Raw genomic sequence first — 23,975 nt, forward strand, 5'->3', positions numbered from 1 at the left:
CTGGGCCAAAGGCAGGCGCCAAACCGCTGCGCCACCCAGGGATCCCCTAAGATATATTTTATATATCATAAAATTCATCCATTTCAAGTATACAATTCAATGATCTTTAGTAACTTCATTGAATGGCTCCACTGTCATATCAGTTTTAGAATAATTTTACCACCTCCCACCCCCCCAACCACTGACAACAAGACTTCTCATAGTGATTTATGATTAATCCCTGTTCCCTCATCCAGCCCTAGGTACCCACTTACCTACTTTTTGCTTCTTCCAGCCATTTCATATAAATAGAGAAGGTAATTTCTGAATCACTGTCCTAATTTGGTGTCCTCCCCAAAAAAATTCAATTAGGAAAAAAAAAAAAAAAAAAAAAAACCAGATTCAAGACAACAATTTGGATGCAAATAGTTTATTTGGGAGGTGATCCAGAAAGCAGTTGGGGCTCACTCCTGGTGGGGACCACTGAGAGAGCATGTAGGACAACTCAAAACTGTTCTACCATTAGGCAAGGAAAAGGGGAATTGAGGGTGGTTCCTAAGAGATTGACTCTCTAGCTCTTCATGCAGGCCTAGCTGCAGAGGAGACTCAAAAGCTTGCTTCTTCAGACAGGAATATGCAGGAAGACCTGGACCTGTCTTTGGTGACCTTTAGGGTTGACCTAAGGTGAGGACATGTGGGCAGGCACAGACACACCCTTTCTAGGACTAAAGTTTTAGATTATCTGATGAGATCTTAGCAAAAAATGTAACCACTTACTAACACTGATGAGATTTCTGAAAATGAAATCATATGATCATAATCAGTTTCCAATTATCTGTAATAGAGGAAAACTGGGTAGCTTGTCATGAAGGTCAGAGGTTTTTCTTAAACCTGTGTGTCTTCAGCTTCGTGAAGATTTACAATTTACTACCATTTCCCCTTCTGTGTCCACTCTCTCTGGAAGTGAAATTGTTGCTAACAAGACAAAAGAGCTCCAATGGACAGAGTAACAAGATAGGAATGGAAAACTAACCGGATTGAAACTTCTTAAATCACAAGGACTTGGCCATACACTGGATTACCTAAATAACCTCCTGTTAAAAATCCATTTAAAAAACAAAACAAAACGAAACAAACTAAATACCTTGTCAGAGAAACTTCTATTGAATAATTTCTTTTCACATACTGTTTTTGGCTAAAAGCACCCATTGATATAATTTGAATTCTTTTCCCTCACATTTGAGATCATGTAATGGTTTTAAGAATTGACTGACCTATATCTTAACTCAAATATTGGAGTTCATAATTGTTCTGGGAAAGAAATATGTTTATATCTTCACCTTTTGGAAATTACATAATTTTCCCAAGTCACGGCTGTAAATCCACACATGATATGATTTTTCTTTGACAATGTGAGCCAGTGGTAGATACGTTAAAACAGATAAGCACTTGAAAAACAAAACATTTCCCCAGTGTGATTTGGTATTCATGATTGCTTTTCTAGTGAGATGACATAAATCTTTTTATCTTGCTATATATTGAAATAAAAAGGGCAAGTTAAAATATCAATTGTCCAATTATCCTTCCCTAAAGAATTAGTTTTTTCTTATAGGAAATATCTGATTTCTTCATGGTTGAAGCTTAAGTAAGAAAATCTTATCCTTTACACATAACTTAATTTATACAGTCTTGACCCTTTGGTGCATTAAAACCCACTAAGATAGGCAGAATGAAAATACAAATTGGTTTCAAACTGTAAAATTATCTTTCTTCCAACCTCCTATTTGTTTTTTCCTCATACCTCCTATAAAGTAATGTTGCTTATCATAGCAAAAAAAAAAAAAAAAAAAACTACCTTTTAAAATCCAAGCCTAATTTTTCCATTTCACCTGTATCCTACCACTCACCCATGTGCTCATCTGATTGCTTTATTCTTCATTTATTCTATTCCTTGTTAGTGGTAAACAAGAGAATTGATAATGACCATGGAATTACTGCATAATAATAACTCTGTAATAAAAAGGGCAATCTCAATATATGTGGGGTATGTCAAGCATTGTATAAAGTTTGAGAACATGGCAACAACTCTATTCTGATATTTGCTTAAATATTTAAGATATAAAGAAACTGTTCATTGATGTGTAGATTTCATAATCAGCTGGCTAAATACAGAACAAAAATCAGGAAAGGAATCATGTTGGTAATAACCTACATTCACAGAACAGTGAAGAGAGTTTAAAAGATATAGGGCAGCTACTAATATTAGAACACTTTTGAAAACATTGCCATTGCTTTACAGCAAACAAAGAAATAGTGCAATTCTAAGGAAATCGTTTAAAAATAACAACAAAATGTCACTGTGGGGGCCATGGGCTGTGTAAGTCAAGTGCTCCATTTCTGAAAAGGTTTGTAGGTAAGGGTTAGAATGTTTCCTTATTTCTGAAATCTGGCTGACCCAGAAAGACATTGCAGCAAAGCCTACCGGGGGAGCCTGTGTGCTTCGCCACAGCAGGCATAAGACATAAAACAGACTAGTAAAGAAAGAGAATAAGCTTTGGAGAAAGAAAAATATTCAGATCCCTACTCATAAAATTAACCATCTGACTTCAGCAAAATGTTCACCTTCCCTAAGTTCAGGTTTTTCCTCTATTAAGTGGTAATAATAACATCTGCAATATAGGATCATTGCGAGAACTTTATACCATAAATAAAGCACCCAGCATGATGTTTTCTGTTAATAAGGGGTCAAATACTCATTTTCTCTTTCTACAAGGTTATACTTCCATTCAACAGAAGGCTACTCTCAAGTTAAAGCCCCCTGCTCCCTCCTCCTACCCGGTGTGGAGTAATAGGAGAGGATTTGTCTCAGTGCTTTCATGGGAGAGAAAATTTTGAATTTTCATGAGGGATAAAATGAAAATTAATAGATTTAAGGGACACAGTTGATCATAAAAATTACTAGTTTTTACCTGAGACTTTTTTTTTGCTATGAAAATACTTAATATAAAATTAGAATAGAAAATGATAGGGCAAAGTGTTTATATTTCAGTGCATCTTATTTTAGCTAAATAATTTGATGAGATAGTGTCACTGAATCAATGTAAAGAACACTTGTTCTGTAAGACTTAGAGATTAAAGGGCAAAGACACCCAGTATGCCACTTAAACAATGCTTAATCATTACCTGCTACTATACTAAACATGTAAGTAGCAAAAATGATTATGAAACTAGGCAGAAAAGAACCTGCCAAGCTTACTGGAAACATCATCATAGCCAAATCTTCATTTTCAAAATGAAAGAATGCAGGTGTCTTGTTAAATCATCCTTGTTCAGCAAGGGGTATTTGGGCTGGAATGCTCTGATTGCCACTTTTTAGCATTTTTTTTTGTATGTACACAAAGTTAATATTAGATCATTTTAACCCACCCAAGTCTTAAATATATTCATAAGAATTAAATGTACATTTCTAAACAAAAAATGGCCTTTGTAGAAAAAACTTGTATTTACTATTTAAAGGGAAAAGCCTGACTTTTCATACTATTTATTAACTCCTTTTTTAAAAAACAACTTTTCTGAGATATAATTAATATATCATATAATTCACCTATTTATGTTTTTAAGATTTTATTTATTTATTTGAGGGGGAGAGAGGAGAGAGAGAGAAAGAGAGAGTGCACAAGCAGGGAGAGGGGCAGAGGGAGAAGCAGGTTCCCTGATGAAGGCAGACACTTAACTGACTGAGCCACCCAGGCACCCTAATTCATCCATTTAAAGTGTATAATCTGAAGGCTTTTAGTATGTTCATAGAGTTGTGCATTCATCACTTTAATCAATTTTAAACCATTTTATAACCCCACAAAGAAACTCCGTATCATATAGCCATCACTTGTAATGCCTGAAGTCCCCCTATCTTGAACCCTATTAATCTACATTCTCTGCCCATATTTTTGCGTATTTTGAACATTTCATATAAATGGAATCATACAATATGGTCCTCTGTGACTGGCTTTTTTTCATTTAGTATAATGTTTTCAAGGTTCACCCATGTTGTGGCTTGGGAGTACTTCATTTGTTCATTTATACCCAAGTAATATTCCATTGTATGGATATACCACTTTTTGCTTATTCATTCATCAGCTGATGGACATTTGTGTTGTTACCACCTTTTAGCTAATATGAATAATGTTGCTATGAGCATTCCTAAGACATTCACACAAGTTTTTGTGTGGACGTGTTTTAATTTCTCTTGGGTAATTAAGTGGAATTGCTGAATCGTAATGTAACTCTATGTTTAAACATTTGAGAAACTGCCAGACTGTTTCCCAAAGCAGCAGCAGCACTTTACATTCAGCAGTATATGAAGGTTCCAAGCTCTCTTTTCCTTGCCAGCAATTTTTTATTTGTTATAAGACTTTTTTATTATAACCATACTAGAGTGTATGAAGTGGTATTTCATTGTGATTTTCACTTGCATTTCCTTGATAGCTAATAATATAGAGCATCTTCTCATGCTTTAGAAAGTCGTCTATTCATGCTTTGGAAAGTTGTCTATTCAGATCCTTTGCCCACTTTAAAATTGGATTGTCTCTTTGTTACTGGGTTGTAAGAATTACATATATATTCTCGATACAAGTTATGATGTGCAGTTTCCTTCTCCCATTATTGAAGTTGCCTTTTTATTTTCTACACATTTTTCTTTGAAACACAAAAGTATTAATTTTGGTGATATTCAGTTTATTCTTTCATTCTTTGTGATTTTGAAGTCACATCTACAAATTTGTAGCATGAGATCAATGAAGTCTCCTTCAGTCAAAGAAATAGAATAGCAATATCAGAAGTTGTTCCTTACCAAAGATTTGCTTTATTACTTTTCTAACTGGCAATGAAAATTTAGACTTCTATTAATAATTCACATAGAGAAACTTACATGAGTAACATCCATAGTAAAGGGTATGCCTCAGTCCTCTGAATTAGTATTATCATTATATCTTTTATTTGACAATTAGTTTAACCAAACACACTCAGAGAATTGTGAGACCATTCCAAGTTCTGACTGTACAATCTCATTTCTTCCTCATCATGATCACATATGTATTCTTAACCATCAATTCTCAAAAGTAAAACCTAAAAAAATTTGTACATTCACTTTTTGACATAGAAAAACAAAATCCATTTAACTGCTGACAAGCCATTCTGTAGTTTTCATCTTAAAACATAAGTATTACTGATTATAATGCTACGTTTTGTGGGCATAGCTTTCTAAACTGGAATATACCCAACTATTTAATGATTTGCAGGATGCTTTTTGTTTATTTTCAGTTCTCAAGCCTGTATACCTAGGTAGATTTGTAGCTCTTATGAGAGATTTCCTGATAATAAATACATACCTACCTACATACATACATACATACCCTAAACAATAGTGAGGATCTCCCAAAAGGAAAAAAAATGCCACTCAAAAGTTTATCCTGTGAAGTATGAATTTAATATGGATATAGATTTTGGATATTAGGTGTTTTTGTCTTCCTAACCTGTGATTACTTATACATAAGCCTCTCTTATTTTGAGTAGAGGGACTTAATGGACATATTGGTAAAGGTCCAAGGGGGACCAATGCCACATTCCAAATGGGCAACTTGAGCAGGAAAAAGAGTATTTACAAAGAAGTTAGTTGAGTGTAGGGCAACCACAAAGGTTAGCACTGTCCCTCCCACTGTGGGTATAATAACAATAGAAGAGCACTACAACTCCTGGGTCTGAAGGGGCCAGGGTAGAGAGTGATTATAGATAGAATCTTGAGTCCCAGAAAGGTGGAGAAGGCCACCTGAAAAGAGCTGTGATCTTTTGTTGGGACCCTCTGTGACCTTCTGCCCACCTCAACTCTGCAGGGAAGCAGCCAGAGGAACATATACCCCGACTTCCCTCTTCTATCTCTCTTCAATCTGCTGATGTTCTACAATGGCCAAACCCAACCAGAAGCCAATGAGCCAATGAGCCTGTTGATGGAGTTCATACAAGTCAGTCTCAGCTCATACAAGGAGCAGAATTGGTTGGAATGTGGATCTATTCTAGAAATAAAAATGAGAAATATTCCGTAAAATGAGTTATTGTGTATTCAAGCAAGTACAGAGAAATTCAAATGAAATTTAAACAATTGGTTATTAATTATTTATTAGTAGTAATTAGCCAGTTAGTAATAGCCTAGTTATTAACTGGCTACTAACTAATAGTTTCAGAATAACTGTTTTTTTTTTTTTAATGAATATGGGTGTTCCTCTCCCATACTTCCTAAATAACTTGTAAGTTTTGATACATTCTTTAAGGATTTATTTATTTATTTGAGAGAGAGATCAGGGGAGAAGGGCAGAGTCTTAAGTAGACTCCATGCTGAGCATGGAGCCTGACACAGGGCTTGATCCCCCAACCCAGAAACCACAACCTGAGTCAAAATCAAGAGTCTGGCACCTAACTGACTGCACCACTTAAGAGCCCCATAAATTGATACATTTTTTTTAAAAGATTTTTTTAATTCATCTATTCATGACACAGAGAGGCAAAGATACAGGCAGAGGGAGAAGCAGGGTCAATGCAAGGAGCCCGATGCGGGACTCGATACCGGGTCTCCAGGATCAGGCCCTGAGCTGAAGGCGGTGCTAAACCGCTGAGCCACCCGGGCTGCCCAGGTTCATACATTTTTAAGAGAACATACCCCTCTGCCATTTTCCATTCATCAACAGAAAAATTAAGTCCAATAATTGATCCAATCTAGCAGCTACAAATAGTATTAGAAATTTTTTATAGAATTTCACAATTGGAAGGGATTACAGGGAAATTTTTCTTTCTTCTCATCCCCTAATACATGAGTTTCACCTTTTTAAAAATGAGAACATCATACATCTTTCAGAAGGGCTCTGATTCCACCTCCAGCCTAATATGAATTTTCGTGATTCTTCCATGATGAATCCCAGTTTTTAAGTGCCTTCTCTGAGTTTTAATACTTGCTTTCTAACCTTGCCATTCAGCATTTTCTTTTCTATACTTTTATGTTATTTTCATGTGCACATTTCTTCTTTCCCCAAGCTCTTGAGAACTTTGATCATATCTCCAAAAAATTCTGTGAATTGCCTCAAAATTATTATTATTATTTTTATTGTTGTTGTTAAAGTATGCAGACTTTACAGAAGTACAACAGAGAATGTCCTTATCTCAAGTAGGTCAATGTTCAGGACTAGAAAATAAATATATATGAACTTGAGAAGGCTTGGAGATTCTTTAAGTCTTTTTATTAGAGAACCATAAGGCACGTAGACAAATGGGAACTGACACTTCCCATTTACTTGTACCTAATTAGAAATAAACACAATATCATAAATCAATACTAAATTAGTCAGATTTCCCTTTTGTGCTTATGTGACCATAGGATAAGATAGAATTTGAAAATAATTTATGTAATAGGTAGACGAATTGTTCTGAAATCAATATTTTAGCAATCTCAGCTTCAATATTGTATTTTTATAATGTGGGAGAATCATAAAATTTGAAATTTGAGAGATATCTCCGAGGCCACCTATTCTAGCTTATCTTCTAGTAGTGGAATTTTGTTTCTGAGATTTTTAGCAAGAAGTTATTTTGCCTGAACATTTTCTATAGTGAGAAACTCACTATGTCCCAATAGAAAGCTACACTAGTATTTTCCAAACCTAGTTGTGCTTTCAGATTCTCTAGAACTTTTTACATGATTATAGATTGTAGATATTTTATAAATTATGAATATATAAAATATATTTAATATTAGTAAGTATTTTAAAAATAACAATTCCTTTGGCCAGGCATAGACTAACTGAATCTCAGAACTCTAGAGTTGGCACTGGGAATCTGTATTTTTAAAAATTTTCCAAATGCAGGGCACCAAGGCGGCTCAGTCAGTTAAGCTTCTGACTTGTGATTTTGGCTCAGGCCATTATCTTAGGGTCCTTGGAGCCTCAAGTTGAGCTCTGTGCTCAGCAGGGAGTCTACTTAAGGATTTTCTTTCTCCCTGTCCCTTTGCCCCTCCCCCACTCATATTTTCTCTCTCTCTCTCTCTTTCTCTCTCTCTCTCTCTTGCTCTCTCTCTTTCTCTAAAGAAACAAAATCTTTTAAAAAATTCTCCAAGTAAAAAAAAAAAAAAAATTCTCCAAGTGCTTCTGATGACAGCCAACCTCATTCCTCAATTAGTTTAGCTATTAGAAACCTATTCTCTATATTTAGCTCATATAACTTTCTATAAAGCCTTTTTATTAATATTTCCTACTCTATCCCTCTTGAGTTGCATAGAAAAAACTACATAAATGTTTTTTATGCTGAAAATATTTTAAATTTTGAAGATAACTAATATCTCTCTTCCTCCCCATTCTGTAGCATATTTTCCTCCTCTCTAATGCTCTCTCTTCCTGAAACTTTACTCATGTGACATGAAATACAGACCCTTTAATCATCATGATTAACTTCCTCTGCCACTGACCCCTCCTCTTGTCCAAATTTCTTAAAGACAACCACAAATGATCCCAGTGTCCTATAGATGACATTTCCAGAACAGACCATATTGTCTATCATGTTTTAGTTTACGAAAACACCTGAAGGTCTTGTATTTTTCTCTCTGTTCAGAAAGCTCTTCCCCAATATCTGCATGGAAGCTCTCTTCCCTCTTTTAAACCTGTGTTCAGATGTCAACTTAGTGAGGTCTTCCTTGACCAGTCTTTTTAAATAGAAGTCCCCTCTACCCAAATTACTTCTAAATTTGTTCTTCCTCATAGCTTATCAAACCTCTGATACAGTACATAGTTTATTTATCTAGATTTTTCATTATCTTTATCTCCCATTAGAATGTCAGTTCTATGAGGACAAGAATATTTATCTTTTTCTTTGCTATGACTGGCTACATACAGTAGATATACATTTATGGTGATGAATGTATAAAAAGTGCTGGATTATGCATTATATCTTTTTTTAACCATCAGGTAGAACATTGAATAGAAGAGAAAATAAAATTCCAATTTTGAGTTTGAAGAGACCCTATAAATCCCATCATGTGAGATGCTTCTATCATGGATTAGTAAATTGAGGCCCAGAGATAATCACATATGCAGCAAGAGGTATAGAAAGGCTTAAAAACAAGACCTGAGTCCCATTTCAGTGGCTTTTTTTTATTGGGTTAGCTTTCAGAGAAGGCTATCCTTGGTGTGCACTGAAAAGATTTCCTTCTGAAATATTAGATACCCACGTTAAGACTTGAGTCTTTGGTTTCTTAAATTACCCATATATACTTAAAAGTAATATTTGATTTAATAATGGACAGATAATTTTAAAATATGATAATTTTAGAAAGGGCTTTTCAAAAAAAGTCTAATAAAATACAGTGTATGTTTATTCAAGGGGAAAGATACATCTCCCAAATATGTTTTTCCATTGGTGACTATTCCACATGTTAGCATATTCAAATCCAGAAAAAAGAAAGGAAAAGGAGTACATTTTGAAGCAAATAAAATGATAAGTGGGGTGGAGTCCACTGGTAAAATATTGATTTTTTAAATGTATTTTTAAATCAAATCTGATAGCTGGTAACAAAATACTGTTACTACAGCCTTATACTGACTTCAGTTGATGATCTGCAAGCCTACTCTCTAAAGTGAATCTCTTCAGCCTTGGCGATAAAGGAGTTCTATTCACATAGCATTCATTTGATAGAGAATTGTGTTTTTGTTTAAAACTCCATTATCAAAAAAGCTTGAATCGGGTAGGTGTCTACCGGTGGTTAAAAGAAAACTCTAGACCTCTGAACAAGCTTTAGGTAGTAGGTTCCATGATGCTTTATATTAGACCTTGCTGAACCAGTCTTTCTCACTGAGGTGTTCATTGCTCAATTGCTATGAAAGTAAAAGAAAAGCTTTTGCATTCATTCAAGTAGGTATCTATTCTTTTGGTGTTTTTTTTGGACACTGATTTGCAGTAGTTAAAAATTAGTCATTGAAACTTATAACAACCAGAAATAAAGGAGAAGCAATTAATGTAAATCAGTTTTCTTTTTCAGGTAAGATATTTGGGGATTTTTAAAGGAATTACATGTACATTGCATTTTTAAGTGAGATTCTAATGTACATACCAAATATTTTGTTTTTATTTTTTAACCATGAGCCATTTTAAACATATAGGTATTGATAAAATAACAGATGTCCAAATAACTATTATTCATATTAAGTAAATAATAACATATTTCTATGTTTCATATGTTGTGTACATACATGTTGAATGTACATCTATACACAGAATAATTCCCTGTGAGATAAACATACAAATAAGAAATAATAGAAACAAGCTGAATGACTCCTACCCATCAGGTGAATGAGAAAATCACTACATAGAGACAGATAGTAAAGGCTGGGACACATAAACCTTAAACCCCACCCCGGATAAAGTGCCACATAATCAAGAGGGAGCCCCTAACTCCCAGCATTGGAGAGTTTGGAACTAGAGCCCCCAACTAGGGTCTTCAAAACATCTGGCTCTGAAAGCCAAAGGGGCTTATTTTCACAAGTCCTACATGATTATAGCAAACAAAAATAATTTTTAAATGGTTGGGAGAACATAGCAGATAAGGGGCTAGTATCCAAAATTTATAAAGAACTGAACAAACTCAATGCCTCAAGAACAAATAATCCAATCGAGAAATGGGCAGAAGACATGAACAGACATTTCTCCAAAGAAGACTTACACATGGCCAACAGACACATGAAAAAAATGCCCAATATCACTCAGCATCAGGGAAATACAAATCAAAACCACAGTGAGATACAACCTCAACTGGTCAGGATAGCTAAAATTAGCAAGTCAGGAAATGACAAATGTTGGTGAAAATGTGGAGAAAGGGCAGTCCTCTTACACTGTTAGTGGGAATGCAAGCTGGTGCAGCCACTCTGGAAAACAGAGTGGAGGCTTCTCAAAAAGTTGAAAATAGAGCTACCCTATGACCCAGCAATTGCACTACTAGGTATTTACCCAATGATACAAATGTAGTGATCTAAAGGGGCACCTGCACCCCAATGTTTATAGCAGCAATGTCTACAATACCCAAACTATGGAAAGAGCCCAGATGTCTGTCGACAGATGAATAGATAAAGGTGTGGTGTCTATGGAAAACTACCCAACCATCAAAAAAATGAAATCTCGCCATTTATACCAAAATGCTACATATTTATATCCCAGACTGAAACCAAATCAACTCTAGGTTTAGAAAATGATTGGAATATATATCCATGATGTTCCATAGCAATTAAAAGAGGGTTTGTTCAGTTGTCCATCAACAGATAAATTGATATAGATGGGATTTGCATATATATATATACATACTCAGCTATCAAAAAAATGATATATATACTCAGCTAGTATGTATATATATATATATACTCAGCTATCAAAAAAATGAAATCTTGCCATTTGCAACAATATGGATGGAACTAGAGGGTATTATGCTAAGCAAAATAAGCCCATCAGAGAAAGACAATTATCATAGGATTTCACTGATATATGGAATTTAAGAAACAACAGAGGATCATAGGGGAAGGGAAGGAAAAATAAAATAAGATAAAATCAGAGGGGGAGACAAACCATAAGAGACTCGATCATAGGAAACAAACCTAAGATTGCTGGAGTGGAAGGATGGGGTAACTAGGTGATGGACATTAAGAAGGCATGTGATTTAATGAGTATTGGGTATTATATAAGACTGATGAATCACTGAACTCTACCTCTGAAACTAATAATATCCTATATGTCAATTAATTGAATTTACATTTTAAAGAGTGAAAAAATGGGTGTTAAGAGCATCTCTATGGTTGTATATCCAAGTTCAGCAGAGAGGGAGCATGCAAAAATGCCCATTTCCTAGTTTCTCCCTGAAAGGGATATTACTGCATACTTTCCCAGCTGCTGCCTAAGGACCAGCTTCTAATCCACGTGCACCTAGGTACTCTCTATGATCCTCCACTTAGGGACACTGACAGATCTTGGGACACCCTCAACTACTGGGAGCCACCAAGAAGAAAGACAACAGTTTCAACAATCACAAAGACCCTAAACCCTCAAGATTCCACCAAAATTTGTTAGAACTAATAAATGAATTCAGTAAAGCTGCAGGATATAAAGTCAATATATAAAAGTCAGTTGTATTTCTATCCACTGATAATGAACTATCAGAAAGAAAAATTAAGAAAAACAATCTCATTTACAGTAATATCAAAAAGAATAAAGTACTTAGGAATAAATTTAACCAAGGAGGTATAGACTTGTACACCAAAAATGACAAAATATGTGTTTTTTTGTGCTTATTTTATTTAAATTCAATTAATTAACATATACTGTTGGTTTCAGAAGTAGAAGTCTGTAATTCATCAGTCTTTTATAATACCCAGTGCTCATTATATCCTGTGCCCTCCTTAATGTCCATCACCCAGTTATCCCATCCCCTCACTCTCCTCCCCTCCAGCAACCCTGTTTGTTTCCTATGATTAAGAGTCTCTTATGGTTATGACAAAATATTGTTGAAAGAAAGTAAAAGAAGATCTAAACAAAAAAAAAACTCCAACTACAGACTTGTCAAAGGAATTGAGAAAAGCTGTTTAGACTAGATTCTCAGCTCTTACTGAAAGACTAGTACACGAAGAGTTAACCAAAGGGACTAGATCCATAATAGGAAGTCATGATCTGACTTAGAATACGACAACCAGCAGCACTCGCATCAACTGGGAGCTTAACAGAAATGCAGAATCCCACCCCATACCTACCGAGTCTTAGTATACATGGTGTCAAGATCCCCAAGTAATTCCTCTATTCATTGTCTTGATAAGCAGTGTCAATACAGTTTGTATTCTGAGATGAGACAGATTTTTCACTAATAGCAGTGAAGATCCTTTAGCCAGACAGCAATTTGGATACTAATCAAACTTTGTCACAGGAAGTGGGAAAGTAGATGAGGAAAGCAATCAAAGGGTTGATAAATAATGGATTACAACAATACAGCTAAAGTAATAAAGTCTTGTCCAAAGGCCTGAGTTTGCAGAAATTCAATGAAACCATTGGAGTAATCACTTTCAAGACTTGTAATTCTTCTCTTATAATTTAAGTGGCATCAGATGCACCTGCAAAAGTAAAGCCCTTGGTACTATTCCTGTGTGACCTCGGGTAAACCATTTCACCTCCCAACATTCTAGTCTCTCCAGCTGTAGAACAAGATTTACAACTTTCGTTAGTAATGGGATTGAGATTCTCATTTGGATGAAATTTATGCAAGTGCCGAGTATGATTATTATTTTAGCTGACAGATAAAAAGATTGTCATTTGTTTTTGAATGTGTTGTGAAGCAAAAGACACAAGGATGAAATTATACCGATCGTCCTTTTTGTTTTGCCTGCTTATGGAGTTTGATTGAACTTGTCTGAATCCCATGATAAATATGCAACATAACAAAAGATTAAATGAAAGACCATTTAATTACCTGAATCAGAGCTTGTAAAAATGTATATGTGTTCATGGCGGGGGGTGGGGGATGGAGAGGATTGGTGTAATTAGGACCGGGAATTTAGAAAAATTGTGTCTAGCAGGAAAATGTGTACATGTTTGGCAAAAATTGAGTGATGGGTCAAGAACTCTTCAAGCTAAGAAGATTATATCAACAGATGCATTACCCATCTGCTCACTGAATGTACAAAAATGGAAACGGCATTTTTTTTCTATCAATTGAAGTTCCAGTTATACTCAGAGGCCATGAATCATACCATGCCAATAGCCAAGATTGAAAAATGTAAAACATGAATAATAGAAGGCAAAAGTTAGCTACTTTCTACGTGAAATAAAAGGTATTGTCAATTCTGGTCTTCCTTGTGAAACTCACATTCCTGTTCCCAAAAGGCACAATCCAGAGACACACCAGAACAGCAAATCTGTGTTTACACTAAAAGGCACATAATCTAAGTGTAAAAACTGGCAGTGCACAGTCTTATTGGAACAATAGGTCACCAGCATCCCAGATGGATTTTTTTCAACTATGTAATAACACAATGGTTTTAAAGCCTCCCATTTTGAAGTGAGGGGGATGTCTATGAGATACTGACATCATATAAAACATTCTTACCTGCTAGAGATATAGTGGTACTTAAATCTGTGTCTTGCAGTGCTATTTAGGGGAGATTGGTGAAAGTTATTTAAGTTCAAATGAAAATATTAGAAACTCATACTAAGAAATTAACCATGCAACTTATTATTCATTAACTTACTCATGTATCAACAAAGAGTTGTAAATGGCAGGATTTATACAGAGACTAGAGCTATTATAAAGCACAATAATGACTAGTCATACCTGCCCCCAGCTAATCCTGCTGAACATTGTTGTATTTTGGCTCATGCATCCTTTATAGAGATTTCTCAATCCATCTGACTGCAATTACTCAAACCTTAGATCAACATTTTTCAAAGGCTTTGGTTATCGCTGTTACGATTTGTTACGGCAAAGAGCTACACAAGTGATGCTAAAACTTGGAGACTCTATTTCTCCCAAATTAATTCTGTAAAAGCATTAACAGCATGGTTTGTCTCTCCGTGCTGAGGCTGAAGAGGAGTTATATATGTCCTTTATTCTCTTTGGGCTAAATGTTTCCTGGGTCAGTATTCCCTACCATGAAGAAGTTTTCAACTGAGCTGTTTTGCATTATCAAATGCAGATACTGGGGATCCTGGCAAGCATCAGTTATATGTAGGGACCAAACATTAACTCCATTGTATTATTTAATCCTCACAACAAAGTATCTGTGGACATATGATTGAGGATGAGAAGTAGCATCACATCAGTGGTGCAAATTAAACATAAGAAAAGAAAAACAGATACCTTGGAAATGTAGGCAACAATAACTATTTCTTAGCAAAAAGAAGTTCTGAGAAAAGCTGGATATGGCAAAAAATAGAAAAATTGTGGCAATTAGTGACTTCCTTCTTAAAGGTATGGGATGATCACTTTGTGGATTATCATGGATAATTGACCAGTCCGGTGTCACATGAGTGTTTCTATTCATGACAGAAGATGCTGCTAAACAAGAGCAAATGTACTGCCTAAAAATCTGCTAAACACCTAATGATTCGTGTGGTAAAATACATGTTACTGGGAGAACAGAGAAGAGAAGAATCTTTAGATGATCCAAAGTTTTGGATAGAAAACTGAACCACTTGGAAGCACAGATGGTGTTTTCAACACTTCTTTCTAGCAGTTGGGACTTTGGAAGGGATAGAGAAATCTTGGATGTGAACAATTGGCTCTGCAGATGGTGATGGTGAACTGGTTTGGCTGACAGTTTTAAATCCCAGACTGATGGGTTCTTATTCACAGAAGAATTAAGAGAAGGAAGTGGAAGGGGGGGGGGAATGAATAAAGGAATATAATTTAATACACAAGGGGAAAATGTGTATTAAGTTATGGTTTATTTATCAGTTTTATAAATAGAAATAATCAGAAGGCCACATCTAAAATAGCCAGCTACGGTAGCAACCAGAGATGCAAAAAAGTTTACCAAATTTCAGCTGATAAAACAATTCTGAATAACTTAATTAAGTTTGTCACTTGGCACTCATAGTCATGAGATGGGAGTCAGTAAATAGGTGCCACTAAAAAATGTGATGGGGGGACACCTGGGTGACTCAGTTGATTAAGCATCTGACTCTTGATCTCAGGGTCAAGAAAGAGAGGAAGAAGAAAGAAAGAAAAGAAAGAAAGAAAGAAAAGAAAGAAAGAAAGAAAGAAAGAAAGAAAGAAAGAAAGAAAGGGCATTGAGCATCTTTAATTAGTAAAACAATCCCTAAAATGGATTAGAAAAGAATCCAAATCCTATCCTCACCCCATCCCATCCCCTTACCAACATTAACCTTTTCAACAACACCTGGAAAAATGGGGTCATTCACCTAGAGGTATGAGAGGAAGAAGTGAGGGAGGGAGGGAGGGAAGGAGGGAGGGAGGGAGGGAGGAAGGAAGGAAGGAGGGAAAAGAAAAGAAAAAAAAGAAAAGAAAAGAGAAAGAAAGAAAGAAAGAAAGAAAGAAGAAAGAAAGAAAGAAAGAAAGAAAGAAAGAAAGAAAGAAAGAAAGAAAGAAAGAAAGAAGAAAGAAAGGAAGGAAGGAAGGAAAAGAAAGGAAGGAAGGAAGAGAAAGAAAGGAAGAGAGAGAGATAGGGCTTGTTAAGGGCTTTGTAATATCCACTTAAAAAGAGGCTGTATTGGGCACCTGGGTGGCTTAGTTGGTTAAGAGGCTGCCTTCGGCTCAGGTCATGATTTCGGGGTCCTGGGATTGAGCCCCACATTCTTCCTGTTCCGTGAAGACTCTGCTTCTCCCTCTCCCACTCCCCCTGCTCTTGCTCTGTCTGTCTCTCTCTCTCTCAAATAAATAATATGTATTTTTAAAAAAAGAGATAGTATCTTCTAATATGAGTAACAGAAGACATTTAAAGAATTTGAGCAGGTGTTGAGGTAAGTGGGAAAACTTTGGTTCATTTGATCTGGAATGATTTTTGTTTGTTTTTACTGACCTATTTTTGCAGTACTCTGGTTTTAAGTTGTATTTTGAAGGCATATCTCCTTAAATGGATGGAGCCTTGTTCACAAAGTAGCCCCAACAAGCTTTTTTAGCAAATGCACATCTTAGCATGCTATAAAAAGGCAGAAAGCCTCACCACCCTTGTAGAGACTTCATTCTTTGCTTTCCACATTTGATTAAGAATAAGGCCTTTCCTGTTTTAGAATGAATTTTGTTAGCAAGCCCAGCAGAAAGCAGTAAACAAAAGTGCCGTGCCTCTTACTGCAGTTTTTGTGGCAGTATGTTGTCACTTTCAGCGTCACCAGAGTATCCACCTCCAGGAGATGCCGTGTTTCCTTGTGACAGTTGCCTTTGTCCTTGGGAAGTGAGAGATCCCATATCCAACAGGGATTAATTCTCTTCATGTAACTTTAATAAGGTGCAGGGGTGTTTCCTCAGTGACACAGTGACAGAAATCTTGATATAAATTGATCTTTACCCTTCAGAGCTAAAGAAAGCTCTATTTCCTTGGATTCTTTGTTTGCTTTTAGTTCAGGCTAATATAGTGATTTTGTTTTCTGGAAATGCTAATGCTTCTTTACATTCTGGGAGCCAGTCAAGACTCTCGATTCTCATTCGAAGTTCATTGCCCCGAAGTTGTGATAAGTGCACAGTAAAAGTTGGATGTCAAGGATGTGGCTATCAAAAGCTATTTCACCCATGAGAAAATACCTGTCCATCTTGAAATCTAGAAAAAAATAGTTCATCAGAAATATATATGTTGGTGTATTGTCTGGCTCCAAATTCCCCTTACTGCACACTGTTTTTGTTGTTTTATTTGTATAATTTAATATGAGGAGGTTTTGCTCTGCTTAATACATCTCTGACTTAGAGATGATGCCATTTACTTACTTGATGTTGAATTAACACTTCAGATAGATTTCACACATGAAGCTATCTTTTTGTATCATCTGGGCTCTTCACAAATTCTGAGCACATTAACAAAAATCTCTCAACTCTTAATCAATACCTCCTTCTCCAGGTGATTATATATTATAACAGAAAGAGCACCAAAATAAGAAGGCCTGGATTCCAGACCAAAGAATGAAATAAGGGACCTTAAAAATGTTGTTTAAGTTCTGAGCCTTAGTGTCCCCATTTTATAGGTGGGGAAATAATAATGTATCTCTGCCTATCTTAGCACTGTTTATAAATCCAATAGAGAAAAAGGTACCTGAAATCACATTGTATCATAAATTTACTCAAACATTTATTGAATAACATAATTGTTAATGTGCTTAAAATGCAAAATGGTTCTTCAAAGACTATCTTTATTCAAGCCTAATAAAATGCCTATTAAAAAGCATTTTACTGGGAGCTAATGTACCTCTGGTCAATTCGATGCAGAAATGAAGCTTAGACATTTCACAGAAATGAATGGTCAATATATCCCTTCAAACATCTCGTTTAGTGTCAGCCTTCTCTTCTGAAATTTGGATAAGAGAGCTAATCAGTTCAAGATGGAACCCATGGGTGAATGTCTGCAATGCCAAGATCCAGATCCTGATTTAAGTGTGACCCATGCACTTTAAAATTGAGGCTTGGCAGGTAATAAAATTAGACAATCTCAAAACACATAGTTAAAATGTAGTGAAAATCTCAAAACACATAGCATCTTTCTCAGATTCACTATTTTGCTTCTTAAATGTGAGGCTCAGAGGTATCTTTTTATCACCCAAAGTTTCAGATCTGTTGAAAAGCCTGGACAGGCATTCGATTGAGTCCCTCGAGTTCCATGCTAGCAGCAAGGCACAAATACTTTTGGCCTGGCAATTTCAAGGCAGGTGTTACCAGTTGGTTGCCTGAACCATGGAAAAACCTCCTTCTGGCCTTTTTTAAAATGCCTGATTCAAGCGGCACTACCTCCTGATGGGCCTGCCAGGGAGAATTAGTTTCAGAACGCACTCACAGGAAGTGAAATGAATTAAGCTGCTGGAGGAATTAGGAATGTGTACGTAAATGTTGAAAAAAGTTTGCCCAAAACAGCAATCTTGGATCTGGCATCACTGAAGTCGAACTTGCCTTTTGTTTTGTTTTGTTTTTTTGAGGATAGTCAATGGGTTCAGGTGCTTATATTGGAGTTTTGTGGTTCATGATAGAATAATCAAGTCACAGAAGGTCCTTTATAAAATACAATCATAGCAATGAAGGCAAAGTATTACACCATCGTGTTATTGTTACAAATCACCAAAGATTAGAAAATACATGTTTGTGTCCTGCTTTCTTTTCCTCACTTTGAAGAATGTAAGCACTCCAGAAAAGCTAGATTCAATCTTCTGGTGGTCTTCCATGGTTAGAAAAAAGTGATGTGGTTGGCAAGAAAATAGATCCTCTGACAGATTTTATTATCGGTTTTAAGTATAAAATGAATAATGAAGACTTTTCAGTGGGTCTTAGGTGTTTGAGGGTTGTGTCTACTTGGAAAATCTTACAAAAGGTAAATGTCTTGGCTAGAAAAGTGAATAAAGCACATACCACATAATCTGGGTTACAATTCCACAAGGCTCCAGGTTCACTGATCTACCACAAGGCCCCAAGGCTCCACACCATCTGATCTGCACCTACCTAGCTTTCAGGTTTCTCTTATTTGGCTGTGTTCCCTCTTTCTGCAAACTCCCTCCCTCACCGATCTGGTGCAGGTTCTTGCTTACCACCTTCATCATCCCTGAAGGCTAGTTTGCCCCTGAACCTACAATGAGCATGGATCTCAACCAAAAATGACGAAAGTGAGGGTTATTATTTACTATCTACTCTGGACAGATGGTGTGCTGAGTGCTTTACATACAATACCCACCACTCCATACTGGTTTTTGAGGTGTCTGAGGATGATTTGTGTGCACCACTGTGTAACCCATTAACTTAAGGTACTGTCTGTATGTACGAGATACAAGAGATAATTGACCCACATCTCTAATTTAGTTCAAGAACCCCAGAGTCACTGATTAAGAACACAACTATGAATATCTCTGTAGGTTCCCTCAGAATAAGAATGGCTGTAGATTAGGTGCCCAACTTTCCCATCCACCCCTTGGACTTGGCTGGAGTTAGAGGTGGGCAGCCTTTCAGTCCTTCGTATTGTGAAATCTCACTTCCCTGCCTCACTGCTCTCAAAGCACTGCCATGCACCTCTGACTATTGCTTTCTGCTTTGCTTTATCCACGCAGGTAACGACATTGACTCAGGAGGTCTCTCAGTTAGGTAAAGACATGAGGAATGTGATGCAACTTCTAGAAAATGTTCTCTCACCTCAGCAACCGTCACGGTTTTGCTCTCTGCACTCCACATCCGTGTGTCCCTCCAGGGACAGCTTACAGACCAGGATGACCTGGAGCACACACCAACCTTGCCTACACTTACAAGCTGGGGGAGCTACTTATACTCAAGCACAACTCTGTCATGGTAATGTCACCTCACACATTTGGAGTGTGGATCCCTCCTCTGTGGGGAGCAGCCCCCAGCGAACTGGAGCTCATGAGCAAAATCCAGCTGACACTGAACTTTATCATTCTCCAAACCTTGATTATTCACCTGCGCACTACCAGGTCGTCCAAGAAGGTCATCTGCAATTTTTAAGGTGCATCTCCCCACATTCAGATTCTACACTGACACCTCTGCAGTCCATTTCAGCGACCCTCTCATCCTCCCTCTGCTCCTCCTCAGAAACGTCCTTGCATCTGGTTCTCCCAAGCAGATCAGAGGAGGGCAGCTTCAGCCAAGGAGTCACGAGTTCCTTCAGTCTGGAAAACTTGCCAGGATCTTGGGACAGGGAAGGAGCAGCATCAATCTCTACGGAACCCTTGGAAAACTTTCCACTGGAAGTTGTCACAAGCACAGCAGAAATGAAAGATAGTAAAGCCATAAACGTATGATATTTGCGCACGTGCAGCAGCTGCCAGTTCCAAACCCACCACTGCATGACAGCTTTAGTTTGCCTTTTTTGCCTCGGGCAGGTGTGAAGACTGGGCTAAGCTGGGAGTCCTGCAGGAGCGTGCGTGAGGAGCCAGCCGAAGGCGAGCCACATCCATACTGTAGCAAGCACTTGCTAGATCCTTAGGAACATAGCAGAAACCGTTCCCTCTACAGGTATTCACTTACCCGTCTGTTTCACAGACTTTTTAAAAGTCCAAAGACCCTGAGGGTCTGAGCAGCTAGAAGTTCCAGACAAAGAATCTGTGGATTCATTTTGTCCTAGGTGACTTTTGTGAAATGCAGCAAAGGTTTTTCCTGAGTGCCTGCTTGTCGTTCCTGAACAATATCCATAGCACTGTTGGCCTCTGGAGTGCACAGCTCCTGCTGATCTATTTTTCTTTTTGTGAAGGCAAAGGGACAATTATCACTGCATGTCATCTCCTAGACAATCAGTCAAATAGAGCTGGTGGCCAGTGGTTAGCTATTGCACGTTACTTGCCATGTAAATGAACATGTCTTTATTTATCGAAAAAAAAAAAGAGAGGCTATTTTTATATACTTGGTATGAAATATGTATTTAAACTATTTAAAATATTTATAAAGAAATGAATGTTTTCTTTTCATTTTGGTAAAAAAAGAAAAAGCTTGCCGTCTTAAGAAATGCACTACTGTTATGTATAGTAGATCAAAAACTATTTATTATTAAGAGGATGTAGTTTCAAAAGGAATCCCCCCTTTTATTTGCATGCAGTTTGCAACAAATGTATCCTCACACTTCGGGATTACAAAGAAACAGTGAGGTCATATTTTATTAATGAAATAAAAACATGGACTGAGTGTCAAATATGTGGGCTCTGGCATGGTGGTAGGCAGGGCTCCACCTCGTTAGGCTCTGCTGACTCACGCCAACGACCCGAATTAAGGCTGCCCCCACTGTGCTGGCATAAATGTCTCCCCTCCAGGCATCAAACTTCATTGTTCAGGAACCCAAAATTGGTCTGTGGGATATGAGATCTCAACTACTTTAAGCCATTCTGATCTCAAAATGAGGGAGAGAACCTTGGCTGTATGCTTCCTTTGTGCTATTCTTGAGGGAGAGATTATACACCAGTGCAAATTCCAAAAGGGAGCCCAGACTTCTGAGCAATGACTTGTGAGAGTAGTAAGGCCAGCTTACACTGGATCAGTGTTTTCATTTTTTTCTGTAAAGCTCTCAACAAAGCTGTAAGTTATGCAGCGCAGGTGTTTTCATTCTCATTTTGCAAAGAGATAAAAAGAGATTACACAGCTCGGATGCCGGAGATGGTCTAGAACCTATAATTCTCCCTGCATCTCAGCCAAATGCAAATTCAGATGCTGGCTTGGGAATGGTTTAAACACCTTCACTCAACTTTTATTTGTTTTGGGTTTTTTTTAAAAGATTTTATTTATTTATTTCAGAGAGTGAGCACAAGCCTGAGCAGGAGGAGGGGCAGAGGGAGAAGCACACTCCCCCCTGAGCAGGGAGCCCCATGTGGGGCTCCATCCCAGGACCCTGGGATCATGACCTGAGCCGAAGGCAGACGCTTAACCAACTGAGCCACCCAGGCACCTCTCAACTTTTATTTGATGTTTAAGGACATTTAGGGCCAAATCATCCCAGACATTCTTAGAAAACATCCCATTTACATTCTGGAGTCTCAGGTTTTTTTTTTTGCATCACAAAAAATAAACAGTCTGAGAATTGTATCATTAAAAACATCTAAACAAACCAAAAGCTCTGATGTGTGAATCTTGTACCCTAAAATTGGCTGGGCAGCAGAAAGAAATCTGTATGAAAAAGGAAATAGTACGTGTGTATCAACATATTACTCAAGACAATGCGTTCTACTTCTCCACCTCCAAAATTTAATCTCTCCTTACCTAAGTGAATGGGAAAATTGAGGCAAAGGCAGCTTTCTAGATTTAAAGTGCTCAGGTTTGTATTAATTCTCCCTTTTGTTCTCCTGACCTATATAGTCATTTTTAGTACCATTCAAAAAGAACGGTATTAGTGTGTGAATATTCTTCTGGCAAACTAGCACTAATTATTGATGCTAACAATAATGACTGACATTCTGTTTTTTGAGTAGTGACTCTGTACCAACATATATTTAGAATTTAACATGTTATATTTCCTCATATAATTGTCAAACAATGCTAAAAATGACTTACTATTATCCTCATTTTGTAAATGAATAATTGGGCCATGGACTTTTTTTTAACTTACCCAGTCACATTGTTTTAAATGATAAATCCAATAACCCATAGCCACTCGGTATCCTCTTCATGTCCAGATCTGTTCTTGCTGTCTTTTAAAACTTTACTAGTAATTACTTCCTTTTGAAATCTGTGAATAGAATAAAATAAAATATTTGTGTGTTTTTTTTTTTTTTAAGGAAGCATACAGATGGGACAAATTAGCTAACCTGTGAGGATTTGAGGAAGCCCCTGTGAAATGTCTGGAAACATGCCCATATTTTTCCAGCCAGTCTCTCCTCTGTATCTGCACTTAATGGCTGACCTTAGGCATAAGAATCAGATACCTGCCCTCATAGGTCTGCAGCTGGATGAAAATGAATGATCACCCATAGTAAGTGAGGGCTCTCATTGATTTCTTAGAGGAGGGCACCTACTTCAGTCCCAACTTACTCTTTATTCACCTTTTCCCTCATCATCATTATTCTGAGCAGAACTCCTCCATATCCTGGGCAGCCAGAATGACACATTTTGCTTTGTTTGTTTATGTCTGTTGTGATATTATTCCAGGAAATGAGAATCCCAAGTTTTTCTAGGTATTTGATTTTCCAAACATTATTGCAATGTAAGTAGCAGAAGCCCTTGTCTACTTATCAGGGATGCATGTTTGGATCTCTACCTACCAACTCTGCTGAAGAAGCAAAACAGGGATCCAGAAGAAAGAAAAGCACTTATTTTCTTGGTCAAGTATATTTTCTTTAAAACAATACTGAGGACTAAAGTCTTCTGTGTAGCTCTAATTAAGAGAACCAGACAGATTAACAGGACTTTATTTTAATTCAACGTAAGAAATTTCTGGTAATTAAAGCCACTTACAAATGGAGTTTATTGCCTTGAGAGATGGTAAAATCACTAATAAAGTGTCCTTTGAGAGGTTGCATAACTACGTGACAGGAAAATTGTTTTCCAGAAGGATTCTGTATTGGGTGGGAGGTTAACAGAATACATGCATCAGAATCACATGGGGTGCTTGCTTAAACTTTAGATCTGGCTTCAACCAAGTGCCTTTGGGTGGGGCCTGATATCTCCCACTTAAACTCCCTGGGTGATTTATATGCACTAAATATTGGGAAATATTGGTATGGAATCTATAGTAGTACAAGACTGAGTCCTACCTAATTTATACACAGGTGGACTAGCATCTACATTCTGTTAAAGATAGGTCTGAGTC

General features: G+C 37.0%; 1 protein-coding gene across 1 annotated transcript in view; it reads left to right on the forward strand.

Moving 5' to 3' along the window:
- KCNH8 (potassium voltage-gated channel subfamily H member 8) overlaps positions 1–22,917 on the forward strand; it is a 363,281-nt gene extending 340,364 nt beyond the window's left edge. The window contains exon 16 of the mRNA XM_077865348.1: positions 19,783–22,917. Coding sequence (XP_077721474.1) covers positions 19,783–20,487 — 705 coding nt within the window. The 3' untranslated portion in view covers positions 20,488–22,917. The remainder of the gene's footprint in view (positions 1–19,782) is intronic.
- The last annotated feature ends 1,058 nt before the right edge of the window (positions 22,918–23,975 follow it).

The sequence above is a fragment of the Canis aureus genome, chromosome 22 (assembly GCF_053574225.1).
Source record: "Canis aureus isolate CA01 chromosome 22, VMU_Caureus_v.1.0, whole genome shotgun sequence".
Taxonomy (NCBI): domain Eukaryota; kingdom Metazoa; phylum Chordata; class Mammalia; order Carnivora; family Canidae; genus Canis; species Canis aureus.